Below are 23923 nucleotides of genomic sequence, written 5' to 3'. Positions count from 1 at the left end.
TTTGTTAATGAAATGTTTGTTTTGTTAATGCTGTGTTAAGCAGAACTTGACTAAAATCGATATACACACTAGATTGGCTCTAAAAAAAAAAAAAAAATTATCTTTGTATGGGGAACCACAATGACTACATTTCTCCCCGGAGATTAGTATTTTTGAAGTTGGAGCACCATTCTATTCGTGTTTAGCACCTGGGACTTCACCAATGTTAAGAAGCAAGAACCAATTGGCCGAATGTGTTCTGTTTCCTAGGCTTCCTCCATCTTCTCCGTGTGCCCCACAATGATGATTTGGGGGGGGTTCTCATAGGATGAAACTGCATGAGTGCTAATCCTGGGAGCCCTGCCTCGTAGGTGACCCGATTCTCTTTCCCTCCTCTCAGCTCTACGAGAGTGCCCTGACTGAAAACCAAAAACTGAAAACAAAACTTCAAGAGGCCCAGCTAGAGCTAGCAGATATAAAGTCCAAGCTTGAGAAGATGGCCCAGGTAAGGGAGAAGAGGAAATAGGGTGGGTGGCAGGGGGAGTATGAGGAGGCAAGGTAACCTAGGGGTCAGAGATGGCAAGTGACATGGAATTAAGATTGGCCCTTCTCAGAGACAGAAGACAGAAGCCCTTTAGATTCTAATTTGATTTCAGGGTCCAATTAGCATTTAACTTAAAATGGAAAACCGATCGTTCAGTGAACAATTCCTAACATCCTGAATGCTAATAATTAATATTATGGATTATCTACTTATTTCTTTTTTTTTTCTTTTTAAGATTTATTTATTTATTTATTTATTTATTTATTTATTTATTTATTTATTTATGATAGACATAGAGAGAGAGGCAGAGACACAGGAGGAGGGAGAAGCAGGCTCCATGCCGGGAGCCTGATGCAGGACTCGATCCTGGGACTCCAGGATCGCGCCCCGGGCCAAAGGCAGGCGCTAAACCGCTGAGCCACCCAGGGATCCCCTATCTACTTATTTCTTAGTAGAAAAGTGTTGACCAGCATCACAAGATTAGTCCTAGGCAATGTCTCCTGTCTTGATCATCATGTTTCAGTTCAGTTTATCTACTATCACCTCCTAGAGAGAGGAGCCCAGTAAACCCAGTGCAGAGAGATAGCAGATTAGCCCAATAGAAATAAGTGGCTTGTGTGGGTCGTATAAGAAATCAGGGTCTGGGGCGCCTGGTGGCTCAGTCAGTTAAGCATCGGACACTTAGTTTTGGCTCCGGTCACGGTGTCAGGGTCGTGAGCTTGAGCCCTGAGTCCAGCTCTACACTGGGGCCTGCCTAGGAGCCTCTCTCCCTCTCCTGCCCCTCCCCCTCCTTCAGGCTCTCATGCTCTCTTTCTCTAAAAAGAAAGAAAGAAATTAAGGAACAAAGGTGTTATTAGAATGTGCAATCAGGTCCCAAAGCCCAGGTTCTGTCCCGCAGCATATGTTACCTCCTCAAGCCACCACCATTTTCCAGCCTAAGAATAGAGTGTTAGTGGCAAACAGACCAGATAAACCATTTCCTCTCACTGCCAGGCCTGATTTAATTAGGCAGTGCTTTAGAGGGTCCTAGAAGCAATAACCTCATCACCATTGAGACGAACACTGTAGCCCAAAGCCAGAGCAAGTGCTGTCTTGCTTGGTTATTGCTGAGTTAACAGGAAACTTATTGAGTTATTGCCCTCCCGGAATGCCCGGGGACTCAGAACTTTGAGAGCTGAACTGACATAAAAATGGCTCTTTACTGGGAAAGCATAAATGAAAACTAGAAATGCCTGGTTGTTCTGGCCATATGACATAATCCAAAAGCAAAGACTAAGATGCTAGGACCGTACGGTGCAGAGGACACGGTGCTCGGGGAGCAGGGCTGTTAAGTACCTCGGAACAGCTTGTGGCAACCCTCCTGGGATGGGATGGGATGGGCCAGCGCGTGGAAGACAGCACCCCAGCACTCGCCTGAGACTTCCGCAGGACAGCCAGGACACCGCGTTTGCCAGAGGGCGCGGCAGGGTGCCCAGTGAAGGGCCTGGCCCACGGCTGGTAGGAGGCTCCCCCTCTGCCTGGTGGTTAGAGCTGAACGCGGCTCTTCCGCTGCGGAGACTCACTGCCCCAGAGTGACTCAGTGAGACCAGGAAAGTGGGTCTCGATCCAGAAGAAAATCTATATGCATGCGCATGAGCATGGCAGGGACAGACCACATAAACCTCAAGGAGGCTCTTCTGGCCCGCAGCGTTCCCGGGCAGGCAGCGGGTCTCATTCACAGGACACGCTCAGAAGGTGCCCAAGGCGGACTCTTACTCTGAGTGGTGCCGTGAACTGACAAGGATTAATTAATACAGATCTTGGGCTGCTTCTCATCAGGAATCACTGGGGCTATTTTGCAGAAAATTGCGGAGCAGCCCTATGAGGATCCACAAGAGGACCCGATTTCACCTGCTCCCCACTCCCGCCAGAAGCACTCTTCTGACAGCACATTTTTTGACCTTTAGGGGTTCTTGGCTTTTCCACCGGCTTGTGCTTCGGAACAGCGAGCAGCCTAACAAGCTGCTGACATTGGCTTGCACGGAGGACACTGAAAATAAAATCAGCCTTTGCAGTCACTGGGGAGCAGGGTCTACTTTCTAGCCAACTGCTTTGCTGGGTGTGTCGGAGTACACTTAGTTTTGCCAAATACAAGTTACTGAAATTCAGAAGAAATCACGGTGCTGCAGAGCAGTTCTCTGCTGTTTACCACAAATGGAGCTGCCTGGCCCGACCGAGAGCAGGGCCTGTCAGCCCCACACGTTGTAGGGAGACACTTACCACATGGACACACTCAATGTTTTACATGAAAGGTCCACCCTAACTCTTCGGGGGTTAAGATTTAAAAAACAAAACCAAACCAGTTCTTTGGTTCAAACAAGCCAGCTAAGTCACTCTGTAGATGTGAACTAAGTGAAAATCGTGAAATCAAAAAAAAAAAAAAAGAAAGAAAGAAAATCGTGAAATCACGACAGCTTCTGTGCATCTCAGGCTCAGGGAGAGAGACCACGGAGGATATAAACAAGCTCCAGGGTCTACTGCTGCCTTTTTTTCTTTTCCTTCCACTTCGTAGTAGATTCAGTGTAAAGGCAGATGGCCATGGCCTTCAGAACAGAAGGTGAAAGCCCAGGACAGGAGCCAAAAATCAAGAGTTTTACTGTTAGTTCCAGCTCTTCCTTTATATTCTGGAAAAAGAAACCCCTGCAAGAAGGCCAGCATACTTTCTATATTTATTAAAATTTTTTTGTGCATGGTACCAATCTAAATAAAAATAATCACCCTGTGTAGGTAAAATGTCTATTAAATGTGAGAAATTCTACAATGCCAAAGCCAAAAGGAACTCACGGTTCATTTCCATTCCCTATTTAAGAGTCACTGCCCGAAGTTATTCTACTTTTGAGCTGTAGTGGCTAAATCCCTCCCTTGGCCCTCCTGTGAAATGTATAGCAGAAGTCAAAGATGTTCTAAAATAAAATTCTGATCTTTTGTTCAGATAAAATCACACCCTGCCTGGAAGCTCAATATACAAAACAGATAAAAGTGGAACTATTCAGTTCAAAGTAGGGCAGATTGCGCGAGGGGGCTCCTGAGAACCCCTGGAAGCCCATCCACACATGAAAACGACTGCTTTTAAAAGAAAGTCGCGTCAGTGCCCAGAGCAGAAAAAATAGGAGTGCAAAGGGCTTGCTTGGAAGTGTGCCGTGGGGCTTGGACACTCACGTTCATGAGTCTCTGGTTTTCACAGAAGAAAGCCACTTCTCATGCCCTCTGGGTTATGGGATCACCTCTCTGGTGTCTACCAGAATCTGTGTGCTGGGAGCCTCTGCCGTGGCAAGAGCCCAAAGCCCTGACATCTATCTCTGGATGTCCCGACGGCGGAGCTAAACCAGACTGGGCATCCCGCTGACCCTGAGACAACCCAAGTGACCGCTGTTTCTTTTCAATTTGCACTAGCAGAAACAAGAGAAGACCTCTGACCGATCATCAATGCTGGAGATGGAGAAACGGGTATGTGTGTGCTTCTCTCCCCGCCACCCCCCACCCTGGCCCCCGTTCCATCTGAGTCTCTCTCTCTCACTTTGTTGTTCATGCCAGTGGAAAAAGTTTGTCTTAAGAAGGCAGGAGTCCTGCCACATTCCATTCCCGGCTTGATAATAAATTCTTTTTGTGTGATTCTGGACAGCAATTTGATTACTAGTCCTTTTGGCTTCTTCAGATGGTCCGAACTTTTCACTTATTCCAGCCTTAGGGTGGGAAGGTCCTTGGAAGGTCACCCCATGCACTGGTTGGGTGCATAGCAGACCTGCACGCACACACGTGCCCAGGACCAAGGTCTCTTTACCCTTCCTGTCACCTTGGACAAAAAGGACATTTTCAGGAGGACCCTCTGCCGTTGATTTTGGGCTCCTGAGCTGAAATATGAGCCAGCAGAGTCTTCCACTCACTCTGACGGGGGGTGGTGAGGGGGCATTCTGGCTCAACTGTTGACCTCCCCCTGACTGCATTCAGAATATTTTTCTGGGATTTGACGTTCTTGGATTGGGAAAACTCAGATTTATTGATGAACCCTAGCTGCGATTTGAACCCCAGAGGTTTAATATGTTCCCATCTCTCCTGTTTAATTTGGAAAGCAGCAAAGTTTTACATTTTATTTCCTTGGCCTGTAACAAAACCTCCTTGGTATCTCAGCTAATCAAGGAATCTCTGAGTTCAGACTAAATGAGGAGTCGGCTGCTGGAAGAGAGAGGGGGAGGGGGAGGGGTGCGGTTTCCTCCTAGATGATACTTCCCCACTCACCATCTGCTCCCTATCATGGTAGAAGCAGCTCCTTAGGAATTTGGGGGGAGCATTACAGACGATAAGGATGCCTCTTCCTAATACAGAGCAAGGGCCCTGGTCACTTGCAGTCATTTGAAATTCCATGAAATCTTCAGCTTGCGCAGAATGGCGATGGCCCGACCATTTGCTTATCTTCTAAATGTCTGATGGGAGATTTAGGTCATGTGATTTCTATCAGTGAAGTAGTTCCATCACACAGATCTGAGCACTCAGTCCCCTGCATGAGGTTTGCCTGAGACGTGACGCTGCTGATCACATGGCACCTGGGAAGCAGCATTTTGACTCCCCTCTAAACCCAGTAGATGTTCAACAGTCTCATTGTTTCTAAACAGGAGAGGCGAGCCTTGGAGCGGAAAATGTCAGAAATGGAAGAGGAGATGAAGGTATGGAGAGATCTCCGTCCTCTCTGTGTGCGCCCATTCTCCAAGTGCCTGCCAGGACTGGGTGACTGAGCGTAGGCCCACCCTTCCGGGTCTCCCCACACACTCAGCCCCCTCAAGAAGCGATGTGTGAAGAGGAGCTGAGCCTCTCTCCTCAGCCATTTCATAAGCGCTCTCAGATCACACAGCATCCCCTGTGGGCACCCCACCGCCCTTCTGGGAACCAGTGCTGCCTCTGGTTTCAGGGGAGGTGTCTGGCTGACCTGAGACAAACCTAGGTTGAACCTCTAAGATTCTCTTTTTTTTTTTTTTAAGATTTTATTTATTTATTCATAGAGACACAAAGAGAGAGAGAGAGAGAGAGGCAGAGACACAGGCAGAGGGAGAAGCAGTCTCCATGCAGGGAGCCCAATGTGGGACTCGATCCCGGGACCCGGGGTCACGACCTGAGCCGAAGGCAGACGCTCAACCACTGAGCCACCCAGGGATCCCAAACTTCTAAGATTCTCTAAGCAATAGCTTTGTCCCCAGGGGCTGGATGAAAAGGCTAAGACAAGGTTGCCCCCTCTGCAGGCCTCACATTAGGCGCCTGGGGAAGCCTGAACATGGCCAGAGACCTTCCTGCCGGGTGCACCTCCCTGTCTCAGCTCCTTGCCGGAAGAGCTGTTTGAGTCATTCTGCAGCAGAATGCAGATTGGTTCACACATCGATTTCCTGCCCCAGTCCATTTCCCCAGAAGTCCGCAGTAATACTCAGCACTCGCCCACTAGAATGAGCTCAGGGCTCATGCCTCCAGTTATACTCCATGGCTCACTGCTTTCCTCTCCTGCACCGTGACCGGCCTGCAATGACCATCATCTCCATTAGCCGCTGTAATGAACAGCCGCCACCCTGGGCAGCTTTGAGTGCTAAGAACTGACAGTCCACCCAGAAGAGTCCGTTCCCTGCTGCGGAAGGGGCATGCGAGCGGTAGGGAGTATAGAGCTTCCCGGGTAGCCACCTGGATGGGATTCGGGAGCACCTGAGCCCTGCAAGTGCATGACGCCACACGCCCGTAATCACCTAGGGCTTTTGCTGGGCCTTGGCTTTTTTTTTTTTTTTCTTCAAGGATCTTATTTTACCAGATGTCTGTTACAAAGCATTCATCTGGCGAAACTCAGGTTTCTTTGCCTGGGAACCAGAGCACTGGGGTAGTATGAGGCAGATCCCAGGTCTCCTGTGAGCAAGCATCCGTAATATGCAATCGGAGCACATTAGGAGAGACGTTTATTACAATGGCCAAAAAAATTAGGTTATTTACTGAAAAAAAAAAAATCTTTCTCAGGACCTGACAAGGCCCCAATTTACACAAGATCCAGCACTCATAGTGGATCTTCTCATAGTCCTGTTACTCTTTATAATTCCAGAACAAAGAAGATGTGCCCTGCTCTTGAGGTCTTACAGTCACGGTTCCAAGGCTGTAACTGATCATAACTGATCACATTCACATAGAATTTTGAGTAATACCTACTTATATCTCCAGAAAGCAGCACTTACTTCTTTCAAGTTGATGTAAAATAGCAAGAAGTACAAATAACAAATGGTTGATTCTCCTGCAGTGACGACCTCCCCCTTAGCGTCTCCGTCTTCTGCTCCTTCCAGACCCACCTGGCCTACCACACAGGTGTTCACTCCCACGTAGAGCAGTGTGCTAGTAGCGCTAAGCAGTTGTTGATGAATCCATCTCCACTGCTCTTGGTTGTTGCACTGGGGGTTTCCTCCATTTTTGAAACTCCCTGAGTGATGCCATCTGTACTCTACTGTGAGGCAGCTGTCCGTGATGCTCATTAAGGAATAGCCTGCATGCTGGTCAGGAGCATGTCAGTGAGGCCAAAGCTGGTGCCTTCTAATGAGTACCCAGGACCCCAAAGCCAGCCCAGACCCACTGGTCGTGGAACTCTGCACCACGTCCACCCTGGCCCACGCACAAGACCCAGAAAGTCCCCAAATGGAGCAGTTGAGTCCTTCTGTCCTCCTATCCCAACCCTAAATTACTGGGCATGAGAGCCCCTTCCAGGGTTCTAGTGGCTCCCAGTCCTATGGTTTGAGACAGGCTTACGTATTTTTCTCTCCCTACCCTATGAGGTTGTCATTTCCTAAACTAGGTCACGACTTCCTTTCTTTCCTCAGTAGAGGAAAGTAGTACATGAAGGTGTTTGCTCTCTCAGCCTTAAGTCATTTACCAGCCAACTTCAAATTCAGTTGTTTAAATTATCAAATGGAACCAGATCCTGAGTGTTTAGACCTCAAAAAACAGGTACACCAATTTGAAGCTGTTTTTGTTTTTGTAGTTAAAAAAATGGACCCATTCGGTCAGTTGCCATTGTTCTCCATCACCAACTGCAAAGCCACATGGAGAAGAAACACCTGCAAGTCCTAAAGCCCCTAAACGCCCTTTGCTCAGAGCAAAGCCCAACACCAGGTTTCCGCATCGTCCAGCTCCCCTAGAGGGGAGGGGGCAGGAACACCACGCCACGAAGCCAACACCTTGAGATAGGCAGAAACTCCCCATATGTAGATACAAACATCATGAAGCTGCTGTCGCTGGCCTTCAAGGAGCCTTGTAAGCCGCTTGGGTAGCCTTCGGGCCTTCCCTGGGGCCACAGCTGACGGTAATGAACATCTTGGGAGTGGTCAGTGGTCAAAATCTGTGCTGTAGGCAGCCAGGCCACCTGGGACCCAGCAGAGCCGCGGGCCGGTTAGCCCCTGGCCTGTTGTCCATTTGGTTTATACAGACGCTCAGACCTCTGGGGCAGTCAGTAGGGAGCAGGTCCTCCAGGGACCCCCGAAGATGCGGTAGGTGCTGGAGGACACAACGTGACTCTGGCGCCTGTTCTCGTGACTCTGGCAAATAAAGTGCCAGAGCCAGGTTAAAAGGGGACCATGCGTCGGGCTCCCCCAGATGTACCGGGGCTCTGTGCTTGTGACATGGGTGGTGCCTCCCTGGCCTTACCTGAAGGGTAAGTATTTCTGAGCTCTGCCCAGGACAGACTGCGCTCGGATCCTGGACTGCAGTGGGATTCCGTGCCAGCCCCTGACAGCTGTGCATGTCAGCGCGAGCCGCTGCTCTGGGGCTTGCCTACCTCCGACCTGACGACATTCCTGCTGCACCCTCCATTCAGCCTCGGCCTCCTTCCCAGACCCTCGCCCTCCCTCTCCCGGGTCCTTGCATGAGGGGCCCAGCAGCCACTCCCCTTTTAGATTGGTCTTGGAATTTTTATTTTTACTTACTCTGGAAATACCACTAGTTGATCCTGCCCTCGCCCACCTTGCCCTGTGCCCTGCCCTCCCCTCCATCTCCTTACCGTGCCTTGTTTCCAGTTCTGTTCCCTATGGAACATTCCATCAGATTGTTTCCTGCCTCTCTCCCTCATGCTGTTAGCTTCCAGATTCTTCTACCTCGATCTGCTTGTACTCACATGTTAGATGGAATCATTTTCATAGTTCGTGTCATTAACAATATTCCCTGGGAGGCAAGGACCACTCCATATAATGACAATGATTATGTTGAAAGCTTTGGTCCAACGTCAACACCAAAGAAGGGTGAGAGCCAGGGACTTTCCGTTGGTTCTTAACGTTTGTTCCCTGCCCATTTCTTTAAATATTCCCATATGCTGCACCATGATCTCCTCTGATCCCAGTCCTCTCCATGGATGAGATGCTTGCAGAGGGTAAAGAGCATTGCCTGGCCCCTGCCCTTCAATGGCTGCTCTACCTTTTTCCCAAGGTGCTCATTCTCCCTCTTTGGGGAAAGAGAGATTCAGCAGTTTGTCTCTGCTTGTTTTTCGTTTTCACTGTTTTTTCCCCTTCATGCTGCCTTTCATTTTCTTGCTTCTTCACTTCCAACTATGACCCACTAATCCTTCATTTCTATCCCTCACATCCATGTGGGTATGAGAGGCTTCTCTCTGGTTTGTCGTCACTGTAATCGACAGGATTTTTCATCTTCCTCTATGAAGCCCCATTTGCATAATAAAATCATTTCCTCCTCCCAAAGAGCTGATGGTCTTGGTTATGGGGTCAGTACAGATGACCCCTTAGGCAAGGACAAATAACAGTAGGCAGGCCGGGGATACAATGCCGTTTAGTGAAGTCTTTAAGGTCCTTTATGGGCCACAAGGTATTAGGAACAGTGTCTGTGGGCTGTTGTTCTGTTCCATCGGTAATACTTACAGATAGGTCTGAACTAGTACATCATTCTAACCAATTCTATTATCTTGGACATTTATGATTTCTCCAACTTCAGTGCACAGCTGTAATTTTCAGAGTATGAGTGTGTATGTTGTAAACAGCTGCCAGCCTCTTCATGAGCTGCAACAAAGAGCGCACGGTTAGCTGTGAACTCCATGATGCACGTAGTCATACAGCAGGTCAAAGGCGAGGTAGCAGTTCTTGGATCTTGGAACAAGCCTCTGGACTGCAGAGGAGAACCAGCAGGGTTAACGAAGCATCATCCTACCAAACAGGTCAGAGCACCGTGCAGACAGCTGCCAGTGTCTTGTCTTCGTATGTGCCACTTGAACCTTCTAAACAGTGCATGCCTTGTACAGGTACTTAAACAACAGGCCCCTCTTTTGTTTTCCTTGTTTTATTTATTTATTTATTTTGAATAAGAAATAAAAGAAGGACCCAGAAATAAAAAGAAAACACAAGTACGAATAGGGGGCCAAGTATGGGGACGAGAGGAGAGGAGGGAGAAAGGAAAGGGCCTCAGCTGGATTTAGGAACACGGAGTCCTCAACTCCAGGTCCACTGACGATGAAGAAGGGCCCCGAGGCTCGGGCTGCACCGCGCTGAATCAGCTCAGAAGGCCCCAAACAGCGTGTGGACTATGACTCTCAGAAGTGCTCCACATGCGCTGCTTGAGAGCCTTGTGGTGGTGTCCACGTGGCCGACCTTCAGCCCCCCGTAGGCCTCAGCCGAGACCGTAGGCCTGGCTCCCCCCTCGCTGGCGCATTCCTCCCTGTCCCTCCCCCTCCTGCACCATCACTCCTGCCTTTCTCATTTCCTTTCTTGCATGCGGACTAAAAACAAAAACAAAAGGTCACGTGATTTCTTTGTCCTACTTTGATCTCTTCTGGTCTGTCTTGTCTCTTTCTCTCTGTCTGTCTGTCCCCTCCATGTTTCACTCTCTACAGAACCTCCACCAGCTAAAACAGATTCAAACCCTGAAGCAGATGAACGAGCAACTGCAGGCTGAGAACAGGGCCCTGACTCGAGTTGTGGCCAGGCTCTCGGAGTCCGTCGAGTCCTCGGAAGTGCAGGAGCTCTAGTTCTTGCCCCTCCTCTCCACCTCACTTCCCTCCTCCACCACTGCAGGCACGTTCACCCTTCTTGTTGGGCCCAGAAGCCCTGTGCTCACCCCGCTCCACCAGAGCCGCCACACGCGGTGCCTATCCGTGTCAGGCATCTGCAGGTGGAAGGAGCCAGGACTGAGATCACGGATGGGACAGGACAGCTTAGGGCGACGAGGGCAGTGGGGGGTCCTTGCCTGGGCTCGTGGTCTGTTTGGTAAGAGCAACATGCGGCCTTCTCCCCCCCTGCAGACCGAATATGGGTTTGCTCACGTGGCTACTCGGCTACACAGAGGTGTACATGTGTGTGCTCACACCTGTGTCTGTGCACGTTTCTTTGGTGGAGTTGTGGGTTGCTGAAGCGGTTGGGGTTGGTCCTGGACTCCAAATTGTTGTTGAGCCTGGGGTAACCAAGGGCAGGGGCTCTCAACCCTGGCTGGGAACTTGAAACATATGGTACCTGGGCGTACCCCCCCACAACGCACGCCCCAAAATCAGTCGTCTGGGTTGGGACCCCGGCATCAATAGTTTTTCAGACCTCCTGTGTCTTTATGATTCCTTTATGAAACCAGGGTTGGAAATGGCCCTTTGCCTACCAGACAGAGCTGAGTCCTCTGCATCCGACATGCTGGATGGGGCCAGTGGCGCAGAGGCCAGAGCTGCACGCCAGCAAACGCTGTGCATCCCGCCGTCTGAGTAGAACTGGATATTCTTTGCCTCCCTCCTGCAGTAATCTCTGCTTTCTCCCCATCCCCGGGAGGCATCGCTCGCATCCCTGTCACAAATCTCTGAGCCCTAGGGATGTGCCCCCGGACCCCCACCCCTCGCCCAGCCAGACGTTCCCTAGCAGAGGTGGCTTTGCAAGGGAGATGGCAGTCAGTGGAGCAGGGAGCAGGGCGTTTATTTCAACCGAGAACTGCAAATATGTGTGGTCTGCAAGACAAGCTCACAGATAACTTGTTTTCCCATCACGATGCTGTGATGGGGTCGCCACTGCTGAGCGGCTTCACCCTCTGAAATGAGTTTTTAATTTTCAGCAACGATCTAATTAGTCCTGACCAACGTCTGTTCTTTTCTGTGCCTATTTGCTTGTGCCTTCAGGGTCAGGGGCTGCCAGCTAATACCCACTAGATCTGAAGCCCCCAAATTACCGTAAGGGCTGAGCTAATATCTGCTGTAGATGCCATCACACACCAAGAAAATTGAAAGGGGAGCGATACATAGCCTGGCACCAAGCTGCTCCGGTACCCGACGTGGTGCCGTGTTAGGTCCAAACTCCACGCTCCACAGTAAGCCTCAGGATCGTGGGGAGATTCGACAGGGACGAACTAGGGACCCCAAAACAGATCTGCCATTTGTGTTTAGTTTCCGTCTTTGTGCAAGATAGTCTAGGATACGGGGCAAAACTAGATCGTGTGCTTTCAGTAGTTAAGACCTACGGTGACAGTTGTCATTTATTAAGGCCTGTGCACGGAACTTTTTTTTTCCATAAAGATTTTATGTATTTATTCCTGAGAGACCCAGAGAGAGGCAGAGACACAGGCAGAGGGAGAAGCAGGCTCCATGCAGGGAGCCCGATGGGCACTCCATCCTGGGACCCCGGGGTCACGCCCTGGGCTGCAGGCAGCCGCTCCACCGCGGAGCCCCCCAGGGGTCCCTGCACGGTAGTTTGTATGCTTTTGCCTCAGTCCCCAGAACAATCATTGTACCAGATGGAAAAAATGAGTTACAATTTAAATAACCTGCCCGAGGTCACCGAGAGTCAGGGTGGACCCGAGGTTCACACAAGTATGCCAGGCTTCCAAGCCCTCGGCCCCGGGAGGGGAGCTGTCTGGTGTGGGGCGGAGCCCGGCCGCTTGTTGAGCACGGGGCCCGAGCGTGGTGTGAGGGGTCCTGTTGGGCCGTGCTGTGCCCCGCCGTCGCTGCTGCGGCACGGAGGGCGGCCCTGTGCGCTCTCGGCCTCTTAGCAAGCCCCCAGCCACCTGCCAAAAGATTTTGCCACTGCGAAGAGGCCTTGACGCAGTACACGGCTCCTGTAGCGGACCCGCAGACGGGCCCCTCAGTCTGGCCCATGAGCCGTAGAAACAGGCTGGGGGCGGGATCAAGAGAATATTCCGTGACATGTAAAAATATATAGAATCAAACCTTGGTGTCCAAAAATAAAGTTTTACTGGAACTGAGCCCTGCTCACCTGTTTACATATTCTCCTTATGCCCTAAGTACCTGTGTGCCAGGAGCGGGGCTGGAGTTGGAGCAGACGCATGCCTTGCTAACCCCGAGTCCCTGTTGGCGGGCCCCTCGCAGACGCCCGTGCCGCCCCCTGCCCGAGGGAGACGGTGGCTAGGCCACCGGTCGGTGTGCTCAGGGACTCTGTCCTGCCTCGTCTTTGTGCTGGTCCGTGGGGATCCCCTAAGAGGTGGCGCAAGCCCCTTGCCCCGGGTGTAAGCAGCGGGGCTCCCCGCCCCCTCCCTGCCTGCGCCTGGGTCGCCCCAGCCGGCCTGGCCCCCCGGGGCTCCTGGCCTGCAGCACAGCCCCACCCCAGGCCGGCGGCGGTCGCACTTGCCCAGGCCAGCGTCCATCAAGCTGCCGTAACCTAGAAAGTCAGAAATTAAGAAAAGCTGGCCTCAGGGGCTGCCGCGGAGCCTGGTAAACCTCGTGCCCCTGCAGTGCCCCCGCCTGTGCCCCTGGTCAGGCTGGAGCCCCGTGTGTCACAGCACCTGGGCATCTCCTCTGTGGGGTCAGGTACAAGGCTTTTGCCCCTTGATTTGTGCATCGCGCTTGCTGTGCCCACGCTCCCCCTCCGTGTTGGTTGTCGTGCGCTGCGGCTGCCAAACTACCTCGGCCAGTTGTTTTTTTTTCCCCAAAGCATCAAGTCCCTAACGTGAGATCACACCACGGCTCAGCAAGTCGGCGTTTCCGAAGCAGGGAGGGCTCAGCCGAGCTCCAATTCGATGAGCTGTGGCAGCCCTGGAAGGGCCCGGGGGGCTCGGGGCGCCGCTCATGTGCACCCAGGGGAGCAGGGGGAGCAGCGCGGGGCGCCGCGTGTGCAGGTGGAAGGGCCTCCGCCCCCCAGGCGCCCACCGCCGGGAAGCCCGCCGTCCCCGGAGCTGCTGCTGCGGCCCCACGGCCCCCCGGGAGCCGCCACGGGAGCTCTGGGCAGGAGCTCGGTGCATACACGGCCCTCTTGTGCCCCCAGCGCCCGCTGGGTCCCTGGCCTCTCGGCTTTGGTGGTGGGCGCGGGGGTCCTGGTGCATCGCGTCACAGCCCGCGCGTGGGGGCCCTGGGGCCTGGGCCATCCCCGCGGGCGGCACCTCAGCCCCGTTGGCCCGGCGCTCCTTCCTCCGTCTCCCGCTGCATCCCCGCGGCTCGCGTGGGCTCCCGTGGGCTCCCCTCCGCGAGCTCAGGGCAGGAGCGACGGAGAGCCGCCCGCAGCCCGGGAGGACGGGAGATGCAGGGAGGGGCGTGCGGTACAAGGCCGAGGCCCAGCGTGCCCGTTGGCAGGCGGGGGGCCGTGGTCCCCCCAGTACGGACGGGCTGGCCCAGCAGGTGCAGGGGAGAGCCGCCGGGGGGGGGGCGCTGCAGGGGCTCACGGCGCCGGCTGCCCCCCGCCCGGCTGGCCTGGGTGAGAGGGTGCGGGGCGCGGGCCAAGCTCTAACACGCCTGTCCCCTGTCCCCTGTCCCCGCAGGTGTTAACAGAGCTGAAGTCCGACAACCAGAGGCTGAAAGATGAAAACGGCGCCCTCATCCGAGTCATCAGCAAACTATCCAAGTAGACCAGGCTCCCGACGAGGAGGCCCGGCAGCGCGGGCTGCTCTCCCCCTCGTTCCGGCCGCCGCCTTCCGGCCCCAAATGGTGAATGTTCTGGTGGAAGGACTCCCGCACCCCCCTGCAGCCACCTCCCCCGCGCACGTTCCCTCTGCGCTCTCAGCGTCTGTTCCGCCCGTGACCCCCGCCCCCCCAGCTCCAGCGTGGTCGTCGGAGCCGGCTGGAGAGGGCCTTGGGGCCAACACGGGGCTCGGCCATGGATCCCGGCCTCCTGCTGCTCAGCTCCTTGCCCACCTTGGGTTGGGCCCGAACCTGTAGGCCTCAGCCCACCCAGTAGCCCACAGCCTTTTCCGCGGACCCCACGTCCCTGGTCTAGGGGAGTCTTACGGTGGCCCCTCCAGGACCTGCCCGGGACGCCAAGAGATCAGGATGTTGGCATAACCGTGGGCCGGCCTCCGGAGCCGAGGTGACAGGCACTCTGCGGCTCTCAGGAACCGACTTTGCTCCGGGGTTGCTGCTCTCTTCTCTGTCGGCAGCCCGGCACCATCCCCGCCGTGTCTCGGTTCCGTGTCCCCACCCCACCCCCCTGCCCCCTCCCCAGGCTCGGATGACCTGGCTTCCTTCCTGTCTCGGTCCTTTCATCGTCCTCGCCGTCGCCCTCAGCCTCCGCCCCCCACGGTGTTGGCCTAGGACGGAGCGTGTGACCCACTCGTCTGGCCACCATGGAGCACCGTTCTTGGGCACCCGGGAGACCAGGCGAACTGCCTTGACAGCACCACCGGCCCTCGTGCTGCGAAGCCAGATCCCGGCAGCTGTCCACCCCCGGTTCTCCTCGCCTGCCCCTGTTCCCCAACCAACACCCCCCGCCCCCCCCCCCCCCGTGACCTTGTTCTCCCCTCTCTGCACCGGCACCTGCTCCTCCGGAGAAAGGAAGTCCTTGCGAGGAGGCCTGAGAGCTGGGGAGGGAGGCTGGGTGGGGGGCCGACCCGGGCCACCAGCCCGTCGGGAGACACGGATGCTGTCAGCAGGTGTCTGGGGACTCTGGCGGCTGCATCAGGGGACAGACCCCCGAGAGGGTGGAGGGACGAGCTGCTTCCAGCCCGCTGATGGGGTCACGGCATCTTAGAGCGGCGAGGCCCGGAGGTCGCTTGGGGGAGCTTCCCGTCGTCGGGTCGCAGGGACCCGCACCTGCGGCGAGGCCACGGCTCTGCCCCACAGCCGGTGCTCCCGGTGGCTTCATTCCTTGAAATGTGGGCAGGTCTGATAACCAGCAAGCTCCTCCCAGTACGAGCTGGGGTCTGCCTGCGGGGGCTCCGCTCGGCCCTTGGGTCACCTCCCCGTAACCTTCCTTCAGGTGGGCGCCTTCTGGGCCTTTAGGGCGCCCCTCACGGCGTCCGCTCCTGCCAGTCCCACCTCGTCTGGCCTCCGCTGGACAGAAACGGCCTCTTAAAACAGCCAAGCCCAGGCGTGGCCAGCTCCTGCCTCAGCACAGGGGCAGGCGGCTGGCCGTGGGGGCGACCCCCTGCCGCCCCTTAACCTGTTGGTCCTTCATCGGTGTCTCCGCCCGGTTGGCTTCTCTGTAGTGCAGCTCGGGAACTCCTTGGCTGGGATATTCAGCGCTTGCAGGGGCCGTTCTCCGAACACATACTACCTCTGGCCATTTTTAATTTCTTTCCAGAAAACGTCAGTGTAGTGCTCTGCGGCCCGTCTGAAACATCGCATGCTCTTTAAACCAGAGGCTGTCATTCAGGATCCTAATTCCAGAATAGGAAATGTGTCCCCGCTGGCAAGGCCCCATACAGCATTCTTCGTTCCCAAGCACTACTACTGATTGGGGTTTTGCATGCGCAGGGGAATGCTGTGGGCTCCGTTCTCGGCAAAAGCTAAGTCAGGGTAAAACGCTTCCTCGCGGCCACGACACACATCCCCTGGTTTTGGGGGGCCGGGGGGGGGGACCAACACACCCCGGGCACTGGGCAGGGCTTGGGTGTGGTTGCTGCGTCTTCCTCAGGGACGGAGAGCATCTCGCCCCTCTTCACCGGGCAGCCTGGGCCCGGCTTCCCGAGGGCCCCCTCCTCTGCTGGTGCCTCGCAAGAGCGTGGGACGGGATCTTAAAACTCTGAGGTTGGTGTTAGGCCCCGCTACCACACGCAGCCCTTGCACATCAAAGATGCCTTTTCTTGCCAGAAAGTTCTCCTTGTGATGAAACATTTACAAGCATTTCGATCTCAGGAATATTGGATTCTATGCCCAAGAAATCGTGAAAGTGTAAACCATCCTGGGTAATTTCAGACACTCTCTGTTAAGGAATTGATTTTATTACACGGACACACTCAGCATCCCGGTCCCTTCCCAGAGGGTCAGACGCCCTTTCTTCACAGCTGCCCCAGGACTGCTGGTTAGAGACCAGCAGGAGGCCTCCCTTCTCTTGGGCTGTCGGCCTCTTCGGTGGCCACAGGTGCCCTGTCCTCGGCCTACTGGTCTGGATACCCGGGCACCCCAACCCCAGGGGCTCAAGCTGCGTGAATACGGCGGGTCTGGCCAACGGCCGGTGCTCGGCTGCACCGTCAGAGTCTTTACGGGAAGTGCCACGATGGGGCAAGGAGGTTTCAGTACAACTTTCCATCCTCTCTTCTCATGAATTTGATGTTTTTCAAAACCAAGCCACACCTTTGGGAGTAGCGGTTCGGCCATTCCAGAGACTCTGGCTGAAGTTTCCCTGCTTCGCCTGTTTGTCTCCAGGGCTTGTTCTCCAGACGGCCCTGGGCCTTGAGCACTGCCAGGGCTGCGTCTGCTGCAACCGGCTCCCGCACGTCCTGGGGCGTCGCCTCTAAGGAGTCTGAGGCCCAGGCCTGCCCTGGGCTCCTCGGGGTGCTGAACCCCGTTGGGCGGTCTCGCTCACTAGTCCCTGGACCCTCCCTGTCTTTTTCCATCAGCCACAGGACGCGTTCGCTTCTCTTCTGGGCCTTCCCGTCTCCCACCCCAGGTTGGAGGCCAGGGTGCATTTCTTGCTCTCCGAGGCCACTGAAGGGGGCCTCATCTCTGGTTTGGATCATTTCACGTGCTTTACCCCCCCAAAACAAAACGTGCTTATTTGACGGTTCTGCTCAGGAACACAAGGCTGAAGGCCACCAGCCAGCCTGTGAATCCCACAGGATGTGTGTCAACCCCTGTTTTGCCATCAAGGGCTTTTAATGGAGTCAGAAGCAGCCCTGCCCTTGGTTTGGTCTTGGGATTTCTGGCAAAGGAACCCGCCCGCAGCCAGCCTCCCCTCCGGGGTCCTGAGTCTGCCTCCTGAGGACGTGGGCACCCCTCGGGGGGGGCGAGGTGTGAGGGGAGAGGACGGAGTCGGTGCTTCAGCTTCCAGGCTGCTTTGCCCCCCAGAGTCCGAGCGGAGGATTCAGCAGCTGAGCCATCTGGAGGAGGAGTCCCGGGGCCTCCCCCGGGTGAGCCACCGGCCCCCCTGGAGCAAGCTGTGAGGTGGCGCCGCAGCCCCACACCTGCTGTGTTGTCGTCAGGCCCAGTCATGGTGCGGGTCCTGGTCCCCGCACTGGTGTTGGGGGGGAGGCAGCGCGGGGGGACAAGTCCCCCAGAGTCAGAACCAGCAGCCGGGTGCTGGGCAGCCCTGCGGCCCCCGCAGTCCTCTTACCAGTGTGCACAGCGCACTTGGACCCCATAGCCCTTAGGGTCCTTTCTCAGCTTAAAATTCCGGGGTTTAGTTATTCCTACGACGATTAGGACATTTCGTGAACTCCGAATTCTTGCTCTTTCTAACGGCAGAAAATCTTGTTTTCTTCTGGATTCTGTGACCCAGGTTGCCCTCCCGGCCTTGCTGCAGAGCGGACCTGACGCTGAGGGTGACTGGCTGGCGGAGCGGTGGCTTTGCGGCCTGGTGGGAGCCCGGGGTCAGCTCGGGGGCTGCAGCCACAGTAGCTGCTGGGCCGGGGCGCGGGGCCCTAACCGCCGCCGCGGGGCGGCCCCTGCCTCTCTGGGGTCACCAGGGTCGCTTCTCCGTCCGACCCTCGGCGGCAGGCGGGTCCTCCTCAGGGCAGCCGCCGCCTGGAGTCGTGCGCCGCTCCCCGGCTGCTGACCCGCAGCGCCCCCGGGCCGCCCCGTGGAGCTCCCGTGGGTGCACAGCCGCCCCGCCCCGCCCCGCCCCGCCCCCACCCCACCCGGCGGGAGCTCGGGGCCCTCGGAGGTGCTGCTTGCAGCGGCCCCGCCACCTGCCGCAGGAGGCCCCGAGCGAGGCTGGGGGCGGGCAGTGACCACGTAGGGGTGGGGGCGCCTGTAAGGCCCCGGTCGCCCCGCCCCTGCCCCCTCCCCCCCAGCCGAAGCGCACGTGTGACTCTTGGGCCCACGTGTGGATTCACTTGTTGTAAATATACGGGGGGGGGGGGGGCGCAGATCCGCTTTGTGAATTGAATGTATTTTTATGCAACTCTGAGTGGCCTTTCAACCGCCAGACGCGCGATGCCGCCGCGCTGGTTGGCCGTAGTGTTAGTGCCCGTGTTCGCGAGTTGGAGTAATAACAGTCACACCTGCGGCGCCTGCAGACACAACCGTATTTATAAACAAGTAAATAAACCGTGTTTTGACTTTGTGACTGCGCCTCCGCGGCTCGGGAGCTGGGTTCGCCGGCGTCCGCGGGGCGCCCGGGGCCAGCAGGGGCCAGCACGGGGATCCCGGGCGGAGGGCGGGGCTGCGGGACACGCGTGGGGGGCTCGGGCCTGGGGCCACCCCGCAGCCGGCTGCTGTGAGTCGGGGGCTCGGGGCGGAGGGGCGCTGCGCAGGGAGGGGGCGGGCGGCTGCAGGTTGGGGGGGCCTCGGGGGGGAGGGTCCAGGCGCCGGCCCGCGGAGGACACGGCCCCTCGGTCGCCGTCAGCAGCTGCTCGCGGCCCCGCAGCCACGGGAGGAGCCAGGCCGCAGGCCCCAGGGCGGCCCAGCCCGGACGCAGGTGAACCCTGGTGAACCCAGGTGAACCCAGGCGCGGGCCGCTGGGGCCTCGGAGCCGCCGCCCCACCTGCCGAGGAGCTCGCGCGGGGCGCCTGGCCCGCGACACCGGAGGAGCCCCGGGAGCGCCTCCTTCCCCGGCCCCGGGCGGCGGCCGCCATGTCTACACCACCGGCCGCGGCCCGACCACCTGCTCACGGGAGCCTCGGCCAGGCTCCGGGGCGGCCCCTGTGAAACCTGGAGCGCGACCCCGTCCACCTGGGAGCCGCGGGCCCCGCCTGCGGCCCAGGGCGTGACCCCGGGGCCCGGATCGAGCCCCGCCTCGGGGTCCCTGCGGGTAGCCGGCCTCTCCCTCTCTCCGGGCCTTTTACGAATAAATAAAATCTTGGGGATCCCTGGGTGGCGCAGTGGTTTGGCGCCTGCCTTTGGCCCAGGGCGCGATCCTGGAGACCCGGGATCGAATCCCACGTCGGGCTCCCGGTGCATGGAGCCTGCTTCTCCCTCTGCCTGTGTCTCTCCCTCTCTCTCTCTCTCTGTATGACTATCATAAAAAATAATATAAATAAAATAAAATAAAATAAATAAAATAAAATAAAACCAATGAGAGCAGGACCTGAGATCAGCTCGGGAAGGAGGCGGAGGTCGGGGCGCCGCGGCCCGGGGAGGAGGGGGTTCCCGGGAGGCGCCCCTGGAGACCGGCCGCGGCGCCTTCCCTCGGATCCCGGATCCGCCTGTGGCTAAACCTCCGGTTTGGGCGGGAAACTGGCGTCATCCGAGCTCGGCCCAGCTGGGGAGCCCCGGCACCGGCCTGCAGCCCCTCCACCCCCTCACTCGCCCCGCCCCTGCCGCACTCGCGTCCCCCCAAATTCTGGGGCTTCGTCCTCCGCCCCGACTGAAGCTCTTCGCAGGGGGACCCAGGACCTTGTGGACACGGCCTGGCCCGCGGGAACGGAGTCAAGGACCCGGGCCCCTCACGACCCCCAAACCCCCGTCGGAGTGCTTCCCCTAGAAGAGAGCCCCTCGGCCCGGGGACTCTCCCCTGAGCAAGATGCTGGGCCCCAGGTCCTCGGACCCCCCCCCATGCACCTTGCACACCCTCTGACCCCCCCCCCGCCCACCTTATACACCCTCAGAAACCGCCCCCCCCCGCCCACCTTGCACACCTTCAGGACCCCCACTCACCTTGCACACCCTCAGAACCTCCTACGCCGACCTTGCACACCCTCAGGATCCCCCGCGCACCTTGCACCTTGCACACCCTCGGAACCCCCCCCCCCCGCCCACCTTGCCCCGCAAGCCCCGCAGAAACTGGAGACACGCGCCCCCCAGGCTTCTCTCAGCTCATTTCTTTAATTAGGAGACGCAGCTCGTTACAAAATAACAGGTGGACGAGACAGGAAACAAGAACGAAAGCCCACGGGGGGGGGGGGGGGTGCCGCCGGGCGGAGCGGGCGGGGCCGCGCGTCCTTCCTCCCGCGACCACGGCGGGTCCCCGTGGGGCCGCCCCGCCGGGTCTCGAAGCTTCCAGGCCCCGGGATCGGGGGCGGCCGGTGGGTCCTTCGGGGTGGAGACATCCGCGGGCCCGGCCTCCTGGAGGAGCGGCCGCGCCCCGTGCTGCCCCCGCTCGGCTCGGGCAGAGGGCGGAGGGCGGCGCCGGACCTGGGCTCCGCGTCCCACGGTCCCCAGGGTCCCGACCGGGCCCCGTGTCCCCCGCAGGCGCCCCTCGACCGTCGCACCCCGGGGCGCGGGGCTGGGAGCGGGAGGGTGACGGCGGGTGAGCCCTTCACGAGTGGGGGGCCGGTCGGGGCACGGGGCGCTTCTCCGGCGGGAGCCCCTCTATGGCTTTTCAGTTAGTTCACGGGGGTCGGGGGCAGGGCGCAGCGCACAGGGCGCCCACCGGGACCCGACGCCGGGCGGGACGCAGCGCAGGTGCGGGCCGTGGGGACGGGCCTCCGGGGCGCCCAGGTCCGCGAGGGCGGGGCGGACACGGGGCCCCGACGGGGTGACACGGGGGCTCGGGCCTCGGGGGCCTCGGGGGCACCGGGCCGGCATGCAGCGGATCTACAGGAGGCGGAGACATGCAGGCGAGTGAGGAGCCCGGGAGGTCCCGGGGGCGACCTTGGGTCACATAACCGGATGCACTGGGGGTAGGGTGGGGGGGATGAGGCCCCCATGGCTTCGGAAGGTTCTTGTTTTGTTGTCACTTAAAAAATAAACTATATTCGCGTGTCTTCAAGTCACAGTGGCCCCTTCTCAGTGTTACAGCTCGAAAAGCAGGTTAAGACCCTCGGTGACCAGGGTCTGGCCCCGGGACCGGGCAGGGCCGCAGGGCGGGCGCACAGCAACCAGGACGCCCTGGACTCGGATGTCACAGGGACGACCCGCCCTGCCCCCTACGCCCGGCTGGGCCCGCGACCCACTCGGCCCGGAGTCCTTTGCTGCTTCTCCCAAATGCCACCCTACCCGGCATCCTCCAGGCGGGCGTGCCAAGGCGGGCAACTGTCGTGGGGCCCGGGCCTCCTCCCTGCCCGCCACCAGCCAAGGCCCCCAGGAGGGCCACGAGCAGCCCCACAAGGAGGGGCGGGGAGGGAGCAGGTGCAGGGGGGAAGGGGCGGGGGGGGGGGGGGCAGGTGCAGGGCGGCGGGCGGTGGGGGGAGGGGCAGGTGCAGGGGGAGGGCAGGTGCAGGGGAGAGGGCGCAGGTGCAGGGGGAGGGGGCGGGGGAGAGCAGTTGCAGGGCAGCGGGCGGTGGCGGGAGAGGGCAGGTGCAGGGGGAGGGGGCAGGTGCAGGGCGGCAGACGGGGGGTGCATGAGGCCACGCATCAGCACACAGCACGGCCACCCGGACTCTCCGTCCCACTCGCGACCCGGGGCTTCTCGGCCCCTCTGCTCACCCACCCGCACCCCTGCACGCAGCCCGGGCGCTCGGGAGCTGGCTTCACCCACGGGCGGCCGCTGCCACCGCCCCTGTGGCGCCGGGAGCCCCGGGACAGCCGCCCGGCCCCCCTGATTCCGCGGGGGCAGCTGGGCTGGTTCCAGAGCCGAGGGGGGACCCCCCCACCGCCCCGGCCTCGGCTCCCGCCCCGCCCGCAGCCTGCCCCGGGCTCCCCAGCAGCTCTGAAGGGCCCGCGCGGCCGCCAGGCTCAGGACGCCCGCGGCCAGGGTGACCTCGCTCTCAGCTGCGGAAAACCCACGAGCCAGGGCGCTGCCCGCCGAGTTCACGGGGCCCACGCCGGGGGCGGCCGCGCACCTGGGCCCGGGGCAGCGGATCCAGCCGCCTTGCGGCCGGGGAACCCAGAGCCCCGGGGGGGGCGACCGCTGCCCTTGCGGCCCTCGGGGGGCGGCGGCCGTTGGGCTCCGCGGGCAGAGCAGCATCTCGGGCGGCGGAACGCGCGGGGCGCAAAGGGAGGGCGTGGGCTCCGCGGGGCCTGGGCACACGGTCCGTGGGGAAGGCGCGGAGACGCCCCGGGACCCGCAGCTCTGGGGCTGGGCGAGGAGTCCCCGCACCCGAAGCGCGCCCCCCGCAGCTCCCACGGCCCCCGCGGGCGCGACTCTGGGCTCGGCACGGACCCAGCTGAGCTCCCCCGGGCCGGGCGGGAGGCGAAGGGCGGCCGCGGGGGGCGGGGCACAGGGGGCGCGGGGCGGCTCCGGGGCGGGGGGTCGGGTGCAGGGCGGCTGCGGGGCGCAGGGGGCAGGCGCAGGGGGCGCAGGGCGGCTCCGGGGCGCGGGGCCCTCGCTCGCCCGCCTGCCTCCTGCCGGGCTCCGTGTGGGGGGAGGCTCGGCGCACGCGGGACTCCGCGCATATGGCTTTTTACCCGGGCGGGGCCGGGGGCGGGGGGCGGGGGGCACGAGTGGCGGGGCCGGGCCCAGCAGGTGCAGCCGCTGCCGGGCCGGTCCTGCTTCTCGGCGCCCACGACGCGGGCCTCCCCGGGTTGGGCCAGGGCTCGGCAGCCCCCCGGGCCGCAGGGCGGCGGAGGTCACGCGCACCTTCCTCGAGGCGCGGCCCCGGGCGACGACGGCGTTGACAGCGGCGGTGGGAGAGAAGAGAAGCGCAAGCGGGCGGGGCGGAGGCAGCGCCCGAGCCCGGCGCGGGCACGAGCGAGGCCTGGAGGCGACCACGTGCCCCCGAGGCCCGGGGGCGGGGCGGGGCGGGGCGGGGGCGGGGCCTCGGCGTCGGGCTCCTCGAGCACGCGGCCCCTGCACCCCGCGCATGCGCCGGGCCCGCTCAGCGCCGGAAGCGGAAGCGCGGGAAGGCGGGCGGGGGCGGGGGCGGGGGCGGGGCGGTGTGGCTGGAACCGCGGCGGCGGGGCGCGGCGGGGCGCGGCGGGGCCGCCCCTACTTGTTCTTTCCCAGCAGCGCGTCCACCTCCTCCTCGGGCTTGAGTGAGTGCCACTGCGCGATGGGCCGCCGCGGGTTGGCCAGCATGTCGGACCAGTGCCGCAGCTCCGTGCCCGTGGCGTTGCTGCCCACGAAGATCTTGCCGATGGCCTCGTTCTTGCCCAGCTTGTCGTAGTCCAGCACGGTCACCACCACCTGCACTTTCTGCGGGGACGGACGGGGTGAGACGGGCGCCGCCCCGGGGACCCCCCCCCGCGGCCCCCTCCGCGGCCCCCCCCGCAGGCGCGGCGGTGACGCACGGGCAGGCGCGGCGGTGACG

General features: G+C 59.5%; 3 protein-coding genes across 12 annotated transcripts in view; 1 reads left to right on the top strand and 2 right to left on the bottom strand.

The window, feature by feature from the left end:
- PPP1R12B (protein phosphatase 1 regulatory subunit 12B) overlaps window positions 1-18921 on the top strand; it is a 205135-nt gene extending 186214 nt beyond the window's left edge. For 4 of the 9 annotated variants that reach the window (XM_038541860.1, XM_038541864.1, XM_038541871.1 and 1 more), the window contains 5 exons: window positions 380-484; window positions 3956-4009; window positions 5173-5223; window positions 10398-10578; window positions 14240-18921. In XM_038541860.1, the coding sequence (XP_038397788.1) occupies window positions 380-484; window positions 3956-4009; window positions 5173-5223; window positions 10398-10532 (345 nt within the window). In that variant the 3' untranslated portion in view covers window positions 10533-10578; window positions 14240-18921. The remainder of the gene's footprint in view (window positions 1-379; window positions 485-3955; window positions 4010-5172; window positions 5224-10397; window positions 10579-14239) is intronic. The other 5 variants (XM_038541862.1, XM_038541865.1, XM_038541873.1 and 2 more) reach the window with 3 other exon arrangements.
- A 966-nt stretch (window positions 18922-19887) lies between these two features.
- On the bottom strand, window positions 19888-23478 carry LOC119876404 (collagen alpha-1(I) chain-like). The gene is made up of 5 exons (XM_038541733.1): window positions 23054-23478; window positions 22165-22819; window positions 21166-21329; window positions 20687-21018; window positions 19888-20168 (listed from the first exon to the last, which is right to left on the bottom strand). Exons 1-5 carry the CDS (start codon window positions 23476-23478, stop codon window positions 19888-19890), a joined length of 1857 nt encoding a protein of 618 aa, XP_038397661.1.
- A 61-nt stretch (window positions 23479-23539) lies between these two features.
- Window positions 23540-23923, bottom strand: part of SYT2 (synaptotagmin 2) — a 78946-nt gene continuing 78562 nt past the window's right edge. For both annotated transcript variants that reach the window (XM_038541859.1, XM_038541858.1), the window contains exon 9: window positions 23540-23808. In XM_038541859.1, the coding sequence (XP_038397787.1) occupies window positions 23602-23808 (207 nt within the window). In that variant the 3' untranslated portion in view covers window positions 23540-23601. The remainder of the gene's footprint in view (window positions 23809-23923) is intronic.

This window comes from Canis lupus, chromosome 7, assembly GCF_011100685.1.
Source record: "Canis lupus familiaris isolate Mischka breed German Shepherd chromosome 7, alternate assembly UU_Cfam_GSD_1.0, whole genome shotgun sequence".
Classification (NCBI taxonomy): Eukaryota; Metazoa; Chordata; class Mammalia; order Carnivora; family Canidae; genus Canis; species Canis lupus.
This window is presented reverse-complemented; position numbering and strand designations above follow the sequence as displayed.

Coding starts and splice junctions, on each gene's coding strand:
- LOC119876404 (XM_038541733.1), bottom strand. CDS start 23,478: ATGCGCGGGGTGCAGGGGCCGCGTGCTCGAGGAGCCCGACGCCGAGGC. Junction 22,820..23,053: donor CCATATGCGCGGAGTCCCGC/GTGCGCCGAGCC, acceptor TGCCGAGCCCAG/AGTCGCGCCCGCGGGGGCCG. Junction 21,330..22,164: donor GGCTGCGTGCAGGGGTGCGG/GTGGGTGAGCAG, acceptor CGCCTCCTGTAG/ATCCGCTGCATGCCGGCCCG.